The sequence below is a fragment of the Trichoplusia ni genome, chromosome 5, assembly GCF_003590095.1.
Source record: "Trichoplusia ni isolate ovarian cell line Hi5 chromosome 5, tn1, whole genome shotgun sequence".
In the NCBI taxonomy this organism is placed as follows: Eukaryota; Metazoa; Arthropoda; class Insecta; order Lepidoptera; family Noctuidae; genus Trichoplusia; species Trichoplusia ni.
The window spans coordinates 4,962,462-4,978,865 of NC_039482.1; the positions used below are offsets into that span (position 1 = coordinate 4,962,462).

Sequence of the window (16,404 nt, forward strand, 5' to 3'; positions counted from 1 at the left end):
ACGCAGGACTGACAAGCTAAAGGTCCCGAGTTCGATCCCAAGGGACACAACGACTTATCTAATGTTGTGTGCGTTTTAGAAATAAATATCACAGATCAAAAGTTTCGGAAAGCCTGTAAAAATATGGTTCCTGCGCTTGATCTCTTTCTGGTCATGTCGGATCACCGCCCCATCAGGCTATGAGAGTTAGGGAATAGAGAGTGAACTGACACTCTGACACTGACAATACCATGTCCTGCGCAACTGGCTTATGTCATACGATACACGCTAGTGTCGCAGACATAATTAGCTGGAAGAGATTAAGACATCAACCATCCAAAAAAATATGAAACAAATTACGACGATGAAAAAACTACGGATAAAACTGTCACTTCAATCAAGATACATCAGACCCAAGAGTTTCTACAAGAGAAAACAACAAAGTTTTCTCTCAAAAATATTGGCATAACAAAACTAGGAACAAAATATATTACCTACGTCATTTCACTTCAATAAGTTAGTGAAGGTATATTTTCTTCGGCTTTCTTAGAATAACAATTTGGGTAGATTTTTTTACGTAACGTAAGAAGAGCAGAAAAAGTGGCGTGTTTATTGGAAGCTTATTTTCGTAGAACTCACACAATATACAACCTTTTTTGATACAAAAAAGTGAAAGTTTCATAGTCTTCGTAACAGTGTTTATTGAAAAGCGTGTATATTTTTTTTTGTTTAAAAACGTACAACTGATTTAAAATAAAAGCTTCTGAGCCGAACTTAGTGAAAGAAAGGGATGATAGTTCAATCATTTAGAAGTTCTGAGTTCTAAAAAAAGCCAACAAAATAGGAATTTAGTGCTTTCTTAAGTTGGCTAATTTTTTTAATTTCTAAATGAACAATTTAATAAATCGATAAAACATATATTTAATTAATTACCTTTACACTGATCCCTCTGAAAATTGGTTGAAGTAAACATAGTCAACTGACTTTGAATAATTAAGGAAATAACTTTGAAAAAGTCTCTTCGGAACTTTGCATACGTTTGGATCAAACCTGCACCTTATACGTACAAATCCATACTTAAAACCACAAAACCATTACGACATAATACTTACCTAACTATTCATTTTTAATAACTAATATTAATTATACAAAAACTTAAGTTAATTAATAGTAAGAACTTAACTAAATAGTAAGAAAGATGTACCAAATAAATATGCTTAAGAATATTATGTAAAAGATAAACGTTATAATTTAAAATAGTACAATAAAATTGAATTACTCATAGATTGTTAAAAAAAAAAACAGTACAAAATAAATTAGGATAGATAAAACTAATATAACCATTAATTAAAGGAAATTATATGCAAATACGCAATTCACAACATTAAAATATATCATAATACATATGTCATAAATTTACTTAATAAATAGCATTATCCTCCTCTCTCCTACTTTTGCTGTGCCCGACAGGGTCCATAATGAGCTGTGAACCTAGTTATAATTTACCACCCATGTAACATTATGGTATGCAATAAAGATTTACTTACTTACCAGTATTTACTTCTAAAATACAAAAATATGTCGAGAAAACAAGATTAAAATTTACAGTTACACAATAAATTGGTGTTGATGCTTTATGCACCATAAAATATATCTTTATGGGACTCTTTGGCGTTTAAACCTTTTATAAATGGCAATGTATTTTTGAATTTAAGCTGTCGTTTATTGTGATATTTCTCGTGCTCTCCTTTGAAAGATACCCCGTTATTATGGATTAGAATTTTGCATATAAATAACTAAAGAAATTTATTTTGATAGATATTTTGTCCGTCTGTACCGCTGGTTAGATGTTCTAGTGCCTGGGCTTGAATCTAAGTCATCTTATACTGAAAAATGTTTTAGATTATGTGGACTTGCCAAACAGAGTATTTCATTTGTTTGATATATTTCTAATACCATACCTAAAAAAACTAGAATTCTTCCTTAACAACGAAAATAATTTCTTTTTTCATTATGTTTTAGTCACTTTTGTGAGGATGACCCATTATTAAGTGCTACAACGATTTAATCACCCGTATCTATCGCGATTTCCCGACTAGTTTCGGACCCCAACGGAGTCCTTAATCAAGAGCTGACGCGGCGGGGTCGCGAGTCGAACTCACTCTTCTTATTATATTTACTCTTTGATGTTTTTAAAAACGTTTACTTTCAAACGAGCGCATTTTGTTTGAGTTCCTTATAGTTTGTTCAGTTCGAACCCGCATGCTGATGGGAATGCTGATGGGTATTCACGTTTGTGAACAAAACTGCAGTGGGCTCACAACAAATTGAATGAAAAAGATCGATTTAGATAGATACAGGAAGGAAATAAAAACATTGACTTAAAAACAAGTAAACATTTTATGTTACCAATTATTTAGATCTTGTTATAGCTTATAAATTGTATTGTACCTTAAAAAAGCCTGAATTAAATCCTAATAATATTATGTATGGATACTTAGATTTTTGTTATTCTTTAGCTCCAAGATGGATTTGAATGAAACGTACAATACACTTGCAATCAATCAACTCAGACTGCTATGAACAGAGCTGATTGATTATTTGGTCTGACTCACACACGGGATAGTGAAATATTCATAATAATATTGCACAGGTTTTACACAACACCATATAGACTCAAATCAAAGGTTGTATTATATGCATACAAAAGGTTTTAATATTGTGTAGAGTTCTAGACAAACGATATAAATACTAAAATATTTATAAATACATGCATAATATTCATAAATAACACCCAAAAATAGAACACACGATCGTGTTCATCACGCAAACATTTGTCTTGGGCAGGAATCGAACTCACGACATCCGTTATAACAGTCAGGACCACTACCAACAGGCTAGGTAACTTCGAACCTCGTTTTTTTTTTTCAAAAAACATTTTTGTGATTCAGTTGGCACTGGAGTTAAAAATTAGGTTGAAGGACCTTTAAATGGACTATAAACAAACTTATTATCCGTGTAAGTACTCCTTTACATGATTTCAAATATATTTTAGGCCTGGATAAGAATCCAAGCGTGCGTATCCAGGTCAAATATACCTGACATAGCGTGATATACATTCATGTTAAATATTAATTATCTTTTGATATACAAAATCATATATCTGAATAATTAGATCTACAGCTATTAGTTGAATAAAGCCTTTTTTTATCTGATATTGCTTTGACCACGAAAGTCAAGCGACATAAAAATTAAAAAATGGAAGAAAAAAAATACGTATGTGTTGGTATGTATTTTAGCTTGGTATAAGAGTATACATAGACTTAATTAAAACCTACTATCCTACTTATGTAATAAAAGCGAAAGTTTTAATGTATGAATGTTTGTTACTTATTCACGCAAAAACCGCTGAACGAATTTCGACGAAACTTCGTACAAACATAATTTATAACCAGGATTGAGACGTAGGATCATTCACATAGTTTTTATCCCGAATTTTCAAAAAATATTCCACGGGAGCATCGACTCATTTACGATTTAATACTTTCAAATAAATTACATTTTGTTAATAACCCTCTTTCTCTCGCAATGAGGTAAAGCATTTTAATTTATGTCCTAAAAAGGGGATTAAATATGAAATGTACAATAAATGCAAATTATATTCCAAGTCTTAGCATTGACATTTGTTTTGAGTAGGGTCGGTTTGATCAGTCAGGTAATTGACGAGAAAGCTTTTGATATCGGCATTAAAGGGTTTGTATGACATGTGTTCAGGGGTATTATAGTGTCTGGCGATGGAGGGTTAAAAAAATGTATTTGTTGTTTTTAGGGTTTTGGTTAAAAGAGTACCGTTCGTACCTTGCTTAACCAAGCCGAGAAGCATCTCATTACTTGATAAATTATCAAACATGTAGGGAGAAAGATAGCGGAAAATAAATACTTTATTTATCGACTAAAAACGATTTTCTTAATTGTGTAAGACGTCAGTAACAAACTCCAGAAACAGTCAAAAAGACTCGACATTCAAATGTACATTCTAAATTGAAACTTGCAGTTTGAAAATCTATGAAGATTCTATCTATACGTTCGAAATTTAAAATATTTCTTATTAAAAGTGTGTGAACAAAACCTCCTCTTACAATAACCGATTAAAACAAAATGAACGTTTATTCAATAGATTGTCACTTTAAATTCAGAACACCACTTTCTACAGCAACGTTCCGAATTTAAAGTTTGAAAATTTTTGCTAGAACAAATTGTGTGATATCACAAAACAAAATTAAAAATTCAATAAAATCTCATTTTTTTAGAAATTACTGTGATTGCCATTATAAAGTCAACTGGGACCGGCCGCCTCTGACACCGTAATCGATTTTAATCGTTCGGTTCGCGTGCTGCTAGTCATAAACAAATACCGTTCGCCGCGGATGTAAAGTACGTCGTAATATTTTATTGGCAACATTAACATGTACGGTGTAATAGGAGGTCGAGTTGTTTCTATTTAGAGTTCATTTGGCCAGTTATTTTAAAGTTATTGCCTCGTTAAAAAGTTTTGTATTTGCTATTTGTGTTATTTGTAATGCGTACTTCGGTTTTTTCTAATGTGGCGTTTTTTTTTTAAATGTAATGTTTAATAACTGCGTAGGTATAGCCTAGAAAGTAAAAAATTAAACAAAATTGTTATGTACAAATATTATAAAGCTGAAGAGATTGTTTGTTTGAACGCGTTAATCTCATGAGATGGTCCGATTTGATAAAAAAACTTCCATTGTATGATAGCCCATTTATTTCATTGAAAAGAAGCCATCCGGCTTTAACATATGAACCACTCATCTTAAGCGAATAAGAAACTGAAAAAATCCTGCACCAAAAACCATTTATTTTGTAAACTCTTTTGGATGCTAAGGCTAAAAAAAATCAAGTTTCAGCAAAATTTTATACCCTTCTTCAGTCCCACCGAATATTTTCTATTAACATGCAAACTCTATTTAGTTGCAGCGACCGCGACTTTATCGCGACGGATATTATTTTGCGTTAAATCGACGGCTGGGATTTACTAACTCCGTGACGCCTGCATTTGCAACGAGAAATGTATTACCATTTATTCGAGTAAGGAAATAGTCTTCTATGATGTCAATTTCTGAGGCGATATTTTACATTCTTATTTGAGTTGTTTATCTATACTAATATATAAAGCTGAAGAGTTTGTTTGTTTGTTTGTTTGTTTGTTTGTTTGTTTGTTTGAACGCGCTATTCTCAGGAACTACTGGTCCAAATTGAAAAAATCTTTTTGTGTTGAATAGACCATTCATCGAGGAAGGCTTTAGGCTATAAGCCATCACGCTGCGACTAATAGGAGCGAAGATACAATGGAAAATGTGAAAAAAACAGGGCAGGTATAAATCACAACTTGTATCTTCTACCCACGGGGACGAAGTCGCGGGGAATAGCTAGTTTTTAATAATATGGTGTGGCATTAAACAGTGGCGTCTTAGTAAGTTCTTTTATGAGTTGAATTGTAAAATCGAAATCTTGTTTGTTTAATAAATTGTTAACTATTTTTTATTTATTCTTAAATTAATAACTTTAAGTACGTAGTTTTAGTAGTAAGTAGTTTTTACACATTTTTAGTGCCGAAATTGAAACAAAGTTTGATACAGCTTTGGGCATACATACATGACGCATAACATATCATAAATGCGGACATCACATACATTGTTCTGAACCCAGTAAGTTGCTAAAGTACTTGTGTTATGGTATTCAGATACAACGAAGGTACCACAAACACCCAGACCCGAGACAATGTAGAAATGTGAATTTTTACATGGGCTCAACCGGGGATCGAACCCGGGACCTCAGAGATAGCGACATCTTGAAACCAGTGCGTACGCCACTCGACCACGGAGGTCGACATATTCTTTGTGTAAGGCGAGGGCTTTACGGGAACAGTATGTGATGCATCAAAAATCAAAAATACAAATCGATATTACTACTTATTACAGCACGGTGTAATAGACATCCATACATCAAAGACCGATACTACATGAGCAAGTTCACTGAAACCACCTTCACTGACCGAGCGACGTTAAACCATCAATTCTGAACGCGGTTTAATTATCACGTATAATGGTTATCGGACGGTTTAATTTTACAGTAATGGACGGACTTTCGTCAATATTTTGGTTCGATTTGAAGGTTAATCGTGAAAATTGCTGTTTTCATGAACACTTTATGTCGAGAATTTATTTTTGAATAAATAGAGAGATAGAAATAAGTGAGACCATAAAGTTGTTATTTTACATACAGCTACTGACTTAAAATCTTTTTTAAGTTACTTGCTGGACGTTTGAATATAATGACATTTCGAACGACGAGTCCCACTTTACCGGGACTCGCAACACTGAAGGTTCCGTCAAAATAAGAATCTCAAAGCCTTCATGAGACACAGCATGTTAACAGACGGACATACAAATGGACAAACGGTGATGCCTAACTAAGATAATTCCGTATTTATCCTTTAGGTCCGAAATCACCACCCAAATTGTAAGAATAAGTTTATCACTTTCCAAGTCACTCCCTACCATATAATTACACCTATACAATTTGTCAGTACCTCCAAAACCCATTCACCGAAAGGTCGCAACAAAAACGAGTGACTAAGCAAATTGTTATTTTGTGTTCTCGAAGATTTATCACATACAGTGGGCACAATTAGCAGGTCCCCCATTTGAGGGGCCAACCGGTCGCGTTAATGCCATAAGAACCATTACCTCGGGCAAACTACATTGTATGGAGCCATACAACTGTGTATGGAAACTGTTAGACCAACTTGTATGTCGCTGTAGCTTTTGGACACAAGTTTGGGCATTGAGTAAGGTGCCGAATTATGTTTTCTCTAAACTGTCTAACTTTTTGATTCTAGAATACATACAGCTTGATGAGTTAGTAAATGTGAAATAATCGAAGCTTGCGTGTTGATTTATTGCTTTGTGGGTTAAATTAGAAATTACTGATTTAAAAATAAAGAGGACTTGTGGGCTGATATTTAAAATACATTCATCATTATCGTGTTGGGATCGGCTTCTAGTCTAACCGAATGCAGTACAGCAGTAAGTACCAGTGTTTTGTAAGGAGCAACTGTCAATCAGACCTCCTTAACCGAGTTACCAGGGCAACGCGATACCCCTTAGTAGGTTTTCTAGTTTCCGACTATCCGTTACAACTGTCAAAGATGTGTTGATAACAGCCAAGTCCCACAATTTAACTGATCTTCCGACACACAGAAGAAGTCGCCATGTCATAGATGGTCCATCTATGTGCCGACTATATCAAGAATAGCTTAGCCTGCGATCGATCAACTTGTGCAGTTGTAGTTTAGATACAAGGTCTGTAGATATTAAATATATAAATTTAAAAATCGTCATTATCAATTCAGCTGAAGTCCACACGTGATCCATTTAATTATTACCTTAACTTCAAATTATCAAATAAAGTGTAAATACGTTTCAATATACGATTTAAATATTGTTCTAATAATTTTATTCCGAATATTAAAATATATCACCCTGTTAAGTTACCCTGTAACGATCTGTTTTGGTAATACAAACTCGAGTAAGTAAATTGGTCGACAAAGCTTGCCTTTTACATTGATTGCCTTGAATATTTTATTGAACCCGTTCGATTAGTGTACAAGTTCGAAATGGATGGAGCTCAAATAAATATGAAGGTCACAACAAAAACTTTTGTGATACTTTACGGATAGAACTAATGTACAAAAAGTTAAAGTCTTTTGATTATACGTCTTCAAAAAGGAGGTTTAATCTGCTTAGTTAAAAAAAACTTTAAAACTTCAAGTTGGCATTTTAGCTGTATTTTTCTTAGTATTTGTATCTCGGTACTTCGGACTGGATGCAATGATTTTGTTGTTTTTTTTTTATGTGACATATAGTGTCCTTTCCTCCCATAAAGTCATTAGGTATCATTTGGGTCGTTGCAAGTCGGTCGGATTTGGTTGAAGTCGGTAGAACGTTGTTAAAAACAAAATCGCCCGGTATAGTTTCGCATGCAATCAGAGTCCTTAATCGAATTTACGTCACAATACGTACCGTAATTCACGTCACTAAACCGCTGTGCCACTTTAGTTTGATGTTAGTTTCACCAGATTCACTAGAATCGTTTAAAACCTTTTAGAGGGCCTCATAGCACCTCTTAAAGAAATATTTCTGCTGTTGTAGCTTGCAAAAAGAGAGACAACACTCTGCGCCATGTGCAACTAACGCGTCTACAACTAACCCTAGGTAGTATGCCTATTGAACCGGTGCGAGGCTGCGAATTGGAATAACTGAGTATTAATTAACAATAGAATTGCTTTCTCCTCTCCAATCATGCAAGCCTATAGGTAAACAAGGCACCGTTCGTCATCTCAGCAGCTTCACTCAGTTTTAGTAGACTGCCTTACTCTCCATGAAATGATACAATGGTTACACAACCCACTCGTCTTTATCGAGATTGAGTGACTAGTTTCGGACCCAACCGGCGTCCTTATCATGAGCTGACGACGCCGAGTCTGATATTTTGATCTGATATTCATATTCTATTTTATTGACTAAGAGACTATCGCAGGGAAAGACTGGTTGTCACGATAAGTCTCTATGAAAAAGGCCAAAAAATTAATGGTTGTCATTAAACTATAAATTGCCACATTGTATCCTAAAAAGGCAGATACATTTGGTCTACTGAACGTATCTAGATAATAACTATAACTAATAACTGAAAAATTAAATTAAAACTAAATTATTGTTTTTTATTTTTTTATTAACTTATTGACGTACATTCTTACGTATCATTTCAACAGCATATTTTAATTTTAATTTAGATTTCTTTATTTTTATTTTTATTGTCATCTTTTGTATGTGTTACCGCGTTTTTTCTTTATTTAAAGCTCACAAGGCTTATTTTGCATAATGTGGTCACCTGTAATTAAGGAAGCACAAGAACTCTGTAACTTCTTTTTCCCTTGTATAGCATGCAAGGTGTATTCTTTGTTGGTGATCCATATAAGTCAATAAATAAATAACCTACCTCTTATTAAACATGTTGAGTACCAATAGCTGGAAGTAATACGCGGTTTGCAAACGTACTTTCCACATTAAATTGTAGACGAAATTAATCCCAGTAAGTGCGATTGTGCTCAACGACCTGTATCGTTCGCAAATTTGTTTACTTTTTACTTCATATAGCGGGATTTTATGTTTAATTGGGCATGAAATCCTTGAATTTACTTTTAATGACCGTTTTATGCCTTTCTAAAGAGTGTAAACTTATTGCTTAGGTCTATGGAAGTTTAGGTATAAGCGACTGTTCGGTTGTTCTGTATTTTTGTTTTTGAAAGGTCATAATGGAAGCTTTTTGGAAGGCTTTTTTTACTAGTTAGTCATCTATTTGATTAGTTTGTAGGGTCCCGTACCCGAAGAGGAATAACGGAACCCAATTACTGAGGTACCTTTGTCTGTCCGTCAATCCTATCTTCCACCAGGCTGTCTCTCACAAACCGGGATAGCTAGAAAAAAACTACATTACTACGGATCTGGTGGTAGAGATTGCTTATGAAAAAAGCAGCAACCTTGTACATTTTTAACTTTTTGTGTTTTTTACCATTTGACGTGAAGGTAAATAAATTATGTCTGCATGGATAGCTGAGTGGTTAATTTCACCTCGAGTTCAAGGTTTCCCACGAGACACTTTGTATAATTCACAAATGCTTGTCCTGAGTCTGGCTGTCTTTTACATGTTAATTGAATATTTGTCAAATCCCTTACGACGCAAGGATGTAATTCTCTAATGCGGCTGTTAGTTACAAAATATCTGTGCTTATAAAGTTCTTTTTTCTTTTGTTGCAGGCGATGAGTTCATCTTCCGCGACAGTTGGGGCGGCATCAGCCTCATGTTCGCCGCTAACCAGACAACCAAAACACTCATGCCTAACACGACATTTGTAAGTATACAAACCAATAATATTATTACAATAATAAAGTTTATTGTTTAAAATCTAAAATGAGGTATAAGGTTTTTTGATATTTCAAATGACATTTCTTATTATATAGTACTAACTATCCCGGCGAACTACGTACCTCCTAACCGTCGATATAACAATGCAGACAAAAAGGCATTTTTTTGCTAATTTTCCATGTTTTATAAACCTTCCCTGGACTTTGACAAATATTTCAAGAATAAAAAAACAAAAATCGGTTCAACCGTTCTCGAGTTTTAGCGAGACTAACGAACACCAATTCATTTTTCTAATATAGAAGATAGAAAATTAAAAGATTTAATATGAAAAAAAGAATGCAGTTATTCACAACAGTCGTTATATGCCTACTGCAAGTCTCAAATAAATATTCAAAAAAGCCTTACAAATAACTCCCATACGCCAAAATCCTTAAGATCCAAAGCGTTATACAGGGTGCTTGTCCCGCTCACTCAGCCATTAAAGGGATTATTTTACGATGGACCCTCTCAGTTAGGCTTAAAGGGACTTTCCCTTAAACCGGACAAATGACAAGATCGAAAAGGTTTCTCACATGAGCGAGGACAGAATTAAAGTAAAGAGAAATTTTAACTTTAGTTAAAGGAGTGAAGTGTGCACTGTAAACACTTCAGTAGACAAATGTTAGGCAAATATCGATTATATTATTTCAGAGTTAAGATTCATTATTATTTAATATAATGTAGGTTATTGATTTCCTTATTATTTAGACTAATAATGGTTCGAAAGAAATTGTTTTTTTTTAAAGGCTCTTCAAATTTTTTTCTTGTGTCGCGGGGATTTCCCAAATATTCACATGCATAAAGATATCCACATTTAAAATAAGCATTCGTGGATCACACAAACGGCTACACGACGTTCGAACGGCGGCAGATCGCGGATAGTGGATTTTTAAAAATCAAAATTCATTTATACAAATTAGGTTACGAAGTAACTTTTTAAATGTCAAATCAAAAATGGACTCCCAGTTTTGCAAACCCTTGATCCCATCTGAAGTAGTTTCAATGCAAGAGAAGAAAAATAAACTCCCAAGCAGTACGCTATCGTGTATTAGGCCTGGTGTCCTCAACCACTCTGCTGCCTCACTTTTACATGCTCAAAAAATATTTTCATGCCAAGTGAGACTTTCCTTATTTTTTTATTAAGATATATGTATGTATGTCACCTATGTTTAAACAAATAAATTTATTCTAAGTACTCTATTCTAAAACGTGGCTTATACTTTACATAGTTTCGACCGTGTAGTTTTAGGTATTATTCATCTAGATTTTCCTACTTCCCATTTTCTAAGTTATACCAACAATATTCTCAACCATTCGGTAACATTACTACAGCCTTCTCATACTTCAATGATCACCAATCAGGAAATACCCCGGAATTGGTCGCGTAACAAACACAATATTTGCTACGATGAATTTCGCCGCTCCTACAGGCATAATTTACTTCCGCACCAATGAAAATAATAATACAAATAACTAAATAGAAGACTTTTGCTGAATTTTGCCATAATTTTCTAAATATATTACATTTCTTTTGTTTGATTTTCGAAGTCTTAAAGAATAAATCGAAATAGATTGGTATTTATAATGAAGTCATTAAGTCCAAGGTTACTTATACGCAAAAAAGATAGAGAAGTTATTAAATGATGTAACGGTTTACTCACGCGTATTTATCGGGGTAGGCCGACTAGTAGCCGGGGTAGCGCGGCGCTATGCAGCGAGATGCGCAGCCGCTGACGTCAGTTCGACTCGCGATCCCGCCGCGTCTGCTCATGATTAAGGACTCCGGTTGGGTCCGAAACTAGTCGGGCTACCCCGATAAATACGCGTGAGTAAACCGTTACATCATTTAATAATGAATCAGTCTCACGATAGTTATTATAAAAGATAGAGAAGTGCTGGAGGGATAAGATAGTTACTAGTTCAGTATTGGTAGTGTAATAAGGAAATGTCCGTTTAAATTAACTAGCTATTTTTAAACATCTTTTGAATAAAACCATGGAAGAAAGTCATTCTCTGAATACAATTATTACAAAGCCATGTTTAAAAAAATAAAATAAACAAGAATGTACAAAACTCAAACGATGCAGCGTGAACTAAACTAATACAAAAACCATATCTAAAAAAATATATCACCTTGTATTTATATCTACTATTCATTGCCAAACCTAAACAATACGTACTACTACGTCCAATTTCCAGAAATTTCTCTCAGCCTTAAACCTAAACTTCAGTTCTCCTCACAGCCGTATTCCGTCGCCATTTAGGCCGTGCAGTAATTGTATTGCGGCAACCGTCTGTTTGTTCACGTCAACCGGTTGACTCGGTGTGACAACCTTGGTTGCCGGCTTCTCGGCCTTTCGGCTTTTCGTCTTTATTTGTTTTAGTCACAGTATTATGTGGCTTTACGGCATTGGTGTGACTGTGACTATGTATTGTGTCTGTTAGAAACAGCTGTTTTATGTGATCGCTTGTTGTTGTTCGTAAGCTTTTAATGTGTAGAAGGTTTGATAATGGGATGATCCTACTATTAATAGGGCTTTGATTAATAATTAAAGAGTGATGAATAATTATATTTTCTTCACGAGTGTAATAATAAATAATACGAAATTCCTTATTACATCATTTTATATCAAATGCTTTTCTTGAAGTTATTTATTTACGAACCGATAAGTTTGTTTATTTTAGTACCTTTGTTTAAGATCCTTATTTATTGTATTTGTCATTAAATACCCAATGACAAAACTTAGGTACTACTTAATATTTTTACTCGGCATTTAACCTTATTTCATACTACATGACTAACAGAAATTGTATCTCTAAAACTCAAGTATTCTCACTCTCCAAACGTCAACACAAACACATCTAACAATCAAACATGTCAGGAACAATAACACACTATTACTGACACGACAACATCCCGAAAAACATCAAAACATTTGCCGAAAAATAAACAGCTCACCGAAATCCACAATATGTTAACCCAATCGCGCGTACGCTGCAAAAATAAGTTTTCCATCGAATACACAAAGAGGCAATGGATCGGAACTTACCCCACTCCTTCCCCCCCTTCGCCCCCCTCTCCCCTCCCCTCCACTTGCCCACTTGTTGGCTGGACATCAATTTCCCCGGCCCTGTCCGTGACACTTAGGGTATTAAGTGACCTTGCCCCGCTCGCCCTTATTTTAGTTCATTGAAAAGTTTACATAATGAGGGTAGAAAGTAATTTGGTGAGACTAGGAGCTGCTTGTGACGTTTTTCATTTACCTCCGAAATGCCAATAAGTGACATTAATCTTGTTTCAAGACTAAGGGTTGTTTTCGTACAGGTTGTAACTTGGAGGAGGTTGGTTATATCAATAACCTTTTTCAGAACGTCAATCCAGTTACTTTGACTTGGTTAAACCTGAAAATATCGTGAGGAAAAGTAGATTTTTGAGAAGCCTTTTGACCACCGTTGGGAGGTAATTACCAGCCGATATTTACATAGTCTTGAAATAGTTATTCCAAAAATATAAACTGCTAAATTATGTTAATTTCTCACTACATTGTGGACACATATGCTCACTATATATCCGTAAATTAAGGTCACTGTATTGATATTTATCAGCCTACAGCATTTTTCATTAAACCTTAAACGGCTGCTGAGAATTTCAACCGCAAAAAAGCAATTACTCTTTGTCGAGCCGCTTGTCGTGTCTACAGAAAGGAAAATATCATGACTCCCAAATTAACGCATGCAAATTCAATGTTCTTTTGTTTTATTGATGTAGCTACCCCTTTTGTGAAATGGGTAGACATCCGGAGGTTCGCCATGAGAGTTTAAGGCTCGCCACAACTGCAGCAATGTGTTGAGTTGAGGAAGCGAGATGGCGTAATAAAGTGTGTAGAGCGGCGTTCACACAATTGAGAGATACTTCAAGAAGATATTGAATCTGTTAGGCGTTAACACAATTTCACAGAATTTCTTAAAATTTTGAAATGTTAAAAATGGAGATTGAAGTTCAGGGATGTTTTAATTTAATTAAAATTGTTTGGTGGCAATAACTTGCGAGTGCTCTCAATGTTCTTATCACTCAACTAGATAATCAAAATCAAGTTTTTATTAGCCGTTTTCCGGGCGCTTTTAGGTGCGACTGGTTTTGTATGTAGTCTATTTGAACGAAGTCTTCAGCGTCGGAAGTCCGACTAGCATTTGGCCGGTTTTTATAGAAAACAAAAACTGACCATTAAAAAAACGATAAAAATAAAGAGTTACTTCCGAATTAAAGTTGACAGATAGTATATTTCTTAAAAAAACAAGAACAGCATGCGTGAAATGTAGTTTAAAATATGATTATGTCTACTGGCACTCGGCCATGAACAGAGATCTTTGACAAACTGTTATGGAGACCCAACTTCACACTCCGAACCATTTATCTCGAAAAGTTTGCGAAATATTCTAAGCTTAGGTGTTATTTTAAGTTAAACATAAACCTGTTGTATTTTAAAGAAATATATAGTAGATATAGTGTTCTGTTTTTTATAAGGATGTATGATTAAAGCTCTGAGATAAAGAGCTATTGATAGAAAGATAAGATATTGTCTTTTTGTAATATATTTTATGTATTAGTATTTAGTTAGTTTAAGTTTATACTAATTTAGCTAACTTAACTATTATGGTATTCCTGTTATGTTCAGACACCAACTTCTTGGTATCTCTGCATCACTCTCGGTGACTGCTAAGGATACCTCCGGCATTAAGTCCGCCATTGCACATTAATTATAGACAGCTTGCATTACTTAAAACCTAAATGTTTAAGCAGCCGAAGATCAGATCTCGATGGCGTGCTATTGGAGAGGCCTGTGTATGGCTGATAATGATGATGATGAAATGTGTTATTGGGACACGTGATTCTATGTCAAACCATTTACAACATCTATATGACTGATCAAACATATTTAAGTCAAACCAAAACTGTCTGAATAAGGCATGTTTTAGGTCGTTCCGCGTTTTTTTAAATGGCTTCCAAGGAACTATTTTTTGCGTCAATCTCTTTTCGAAACTCATCACTCTCTGGAAAATTAGAAAATCGATAAATTACGAAAGATTTAATATGCTTATACTTAAAAATCTCGACTTATTTCGCCTCATTTATTTCTGGTATACCATTCTCGACAGTCCATTTAAAATGTTATTATAATAAATTTACTTACTTGTTAGTTCGCGATAGGCGATTATTTGTCTCAATTCATTCTAACTGTCCGTTAAAAGGGTACTTATAGATACTTTAAATAAAACCATTTCTTAGAATCATTGGAACAGTGACGTCAAATAATAATTGCCTCTTTTAGACTAAGTACCGTTTGCAACCAAAGTCCAAGAACATTGTCAAATTGATAAAACAAAATGCAATTTTGTTCTTCGAGCTGCGCTGGCTCTGCTGCCGCGGCTGCTGAAAACCTCAAACGGCGCAAATATGGTAATCTAGTTGGTAGTTACTTCTTTGAGCCGTTTGGGGTTGAAACTTCAGGGCCGTGGGGGCCGAGTGCCAAAACGCTTTTAAAAGACCTAGCAAAGCGTCTCGTTGACACTTCTCGTGACCCAAAGGCTGGCTTTTACCTCGCTCAGAGGATTAGCATTGCCATTCAACGTGGCAATGCTGCCAGCCTTTTGGGCACACTCCCAGCCGGCAGCGATGCCGGTGAATTTTTTGATGCTTTAATTTAATAATTTTTTGTTTTTTAACTTGTAAATATTTGACCTTCTTAAAAATAAATAAAAATCGGTTACAAATGCAATTCGTTTGAACTACATTTACGAAACAAAGGAGAATCTTGATTTTGTTAAGAAATCGAAATGTAAAAACATACTGGATATTTATTAAATTATAAGCAGAGTTCGACTCGCGATCCCGCCGCGTCTGCTCATGATTAAGGACTCCGGTTGGGTCCGAAACTAGTCGGGCTACCCCGATAAATACGCGTCAGTAAACCGTTACATCATTTAATAATGAATCATTCTCACGATACTTACTATCAAAATACTGGATATTGTCAATGTCGTAAAATAAGGTGGTATGGAAATTGGTTTATTCAAGCGATTTTTGTAGAAATACCTATCATCTTGGATGAAGGCACAATTAACTACCACAACTACGCATAAGGCGGTTCATTTTGATGCTATAACCGATATTAGCATCAGGCAATTACATACTACGTTACTCTATCCCTCAATCACAAATAAATCTTTCGATGTGAATGTCCCTTTAAATAATTCTAGAATAAGTTTCGACGTATTCTCTTGGGTTCCGACTGATAAATGAAATTTGCGGCTTACACTCATTCCCACTTAAAAGTTTCTGAAGATTAAGTACCTTTGCATGTGCTTCTGTTACTAGTT

At 34.7% G+C, this 16,404-nt stretch overlaps 1 protein-coding gene across 3 annotated transcripts in view; it reads left to right on the forward strand.

Annotated features, from left to right (window-relative positions):
* LOC113494157 (inactive dipeptidyl peptidase 10) overlaps positions 1-16,404 on the forward strand; it is a 173,593-nt gene that overhangs the window by 116,844 nt on the left and 40,345 nt on the right. For all 3 annotated transcript variants that reach the window (XM_026872349.1, XM_026872351.1, XM_026872350.1), the window contains one exon: positions 9,879-9,973. In XM_026872349.1, the coding sequence (XP_026728150.1) occupies positions 9,879-9,973 (95 nt within the window). The remainder of the gene's footprint in view (positions 1-9,878; positions 9,974-16,404) is intronic.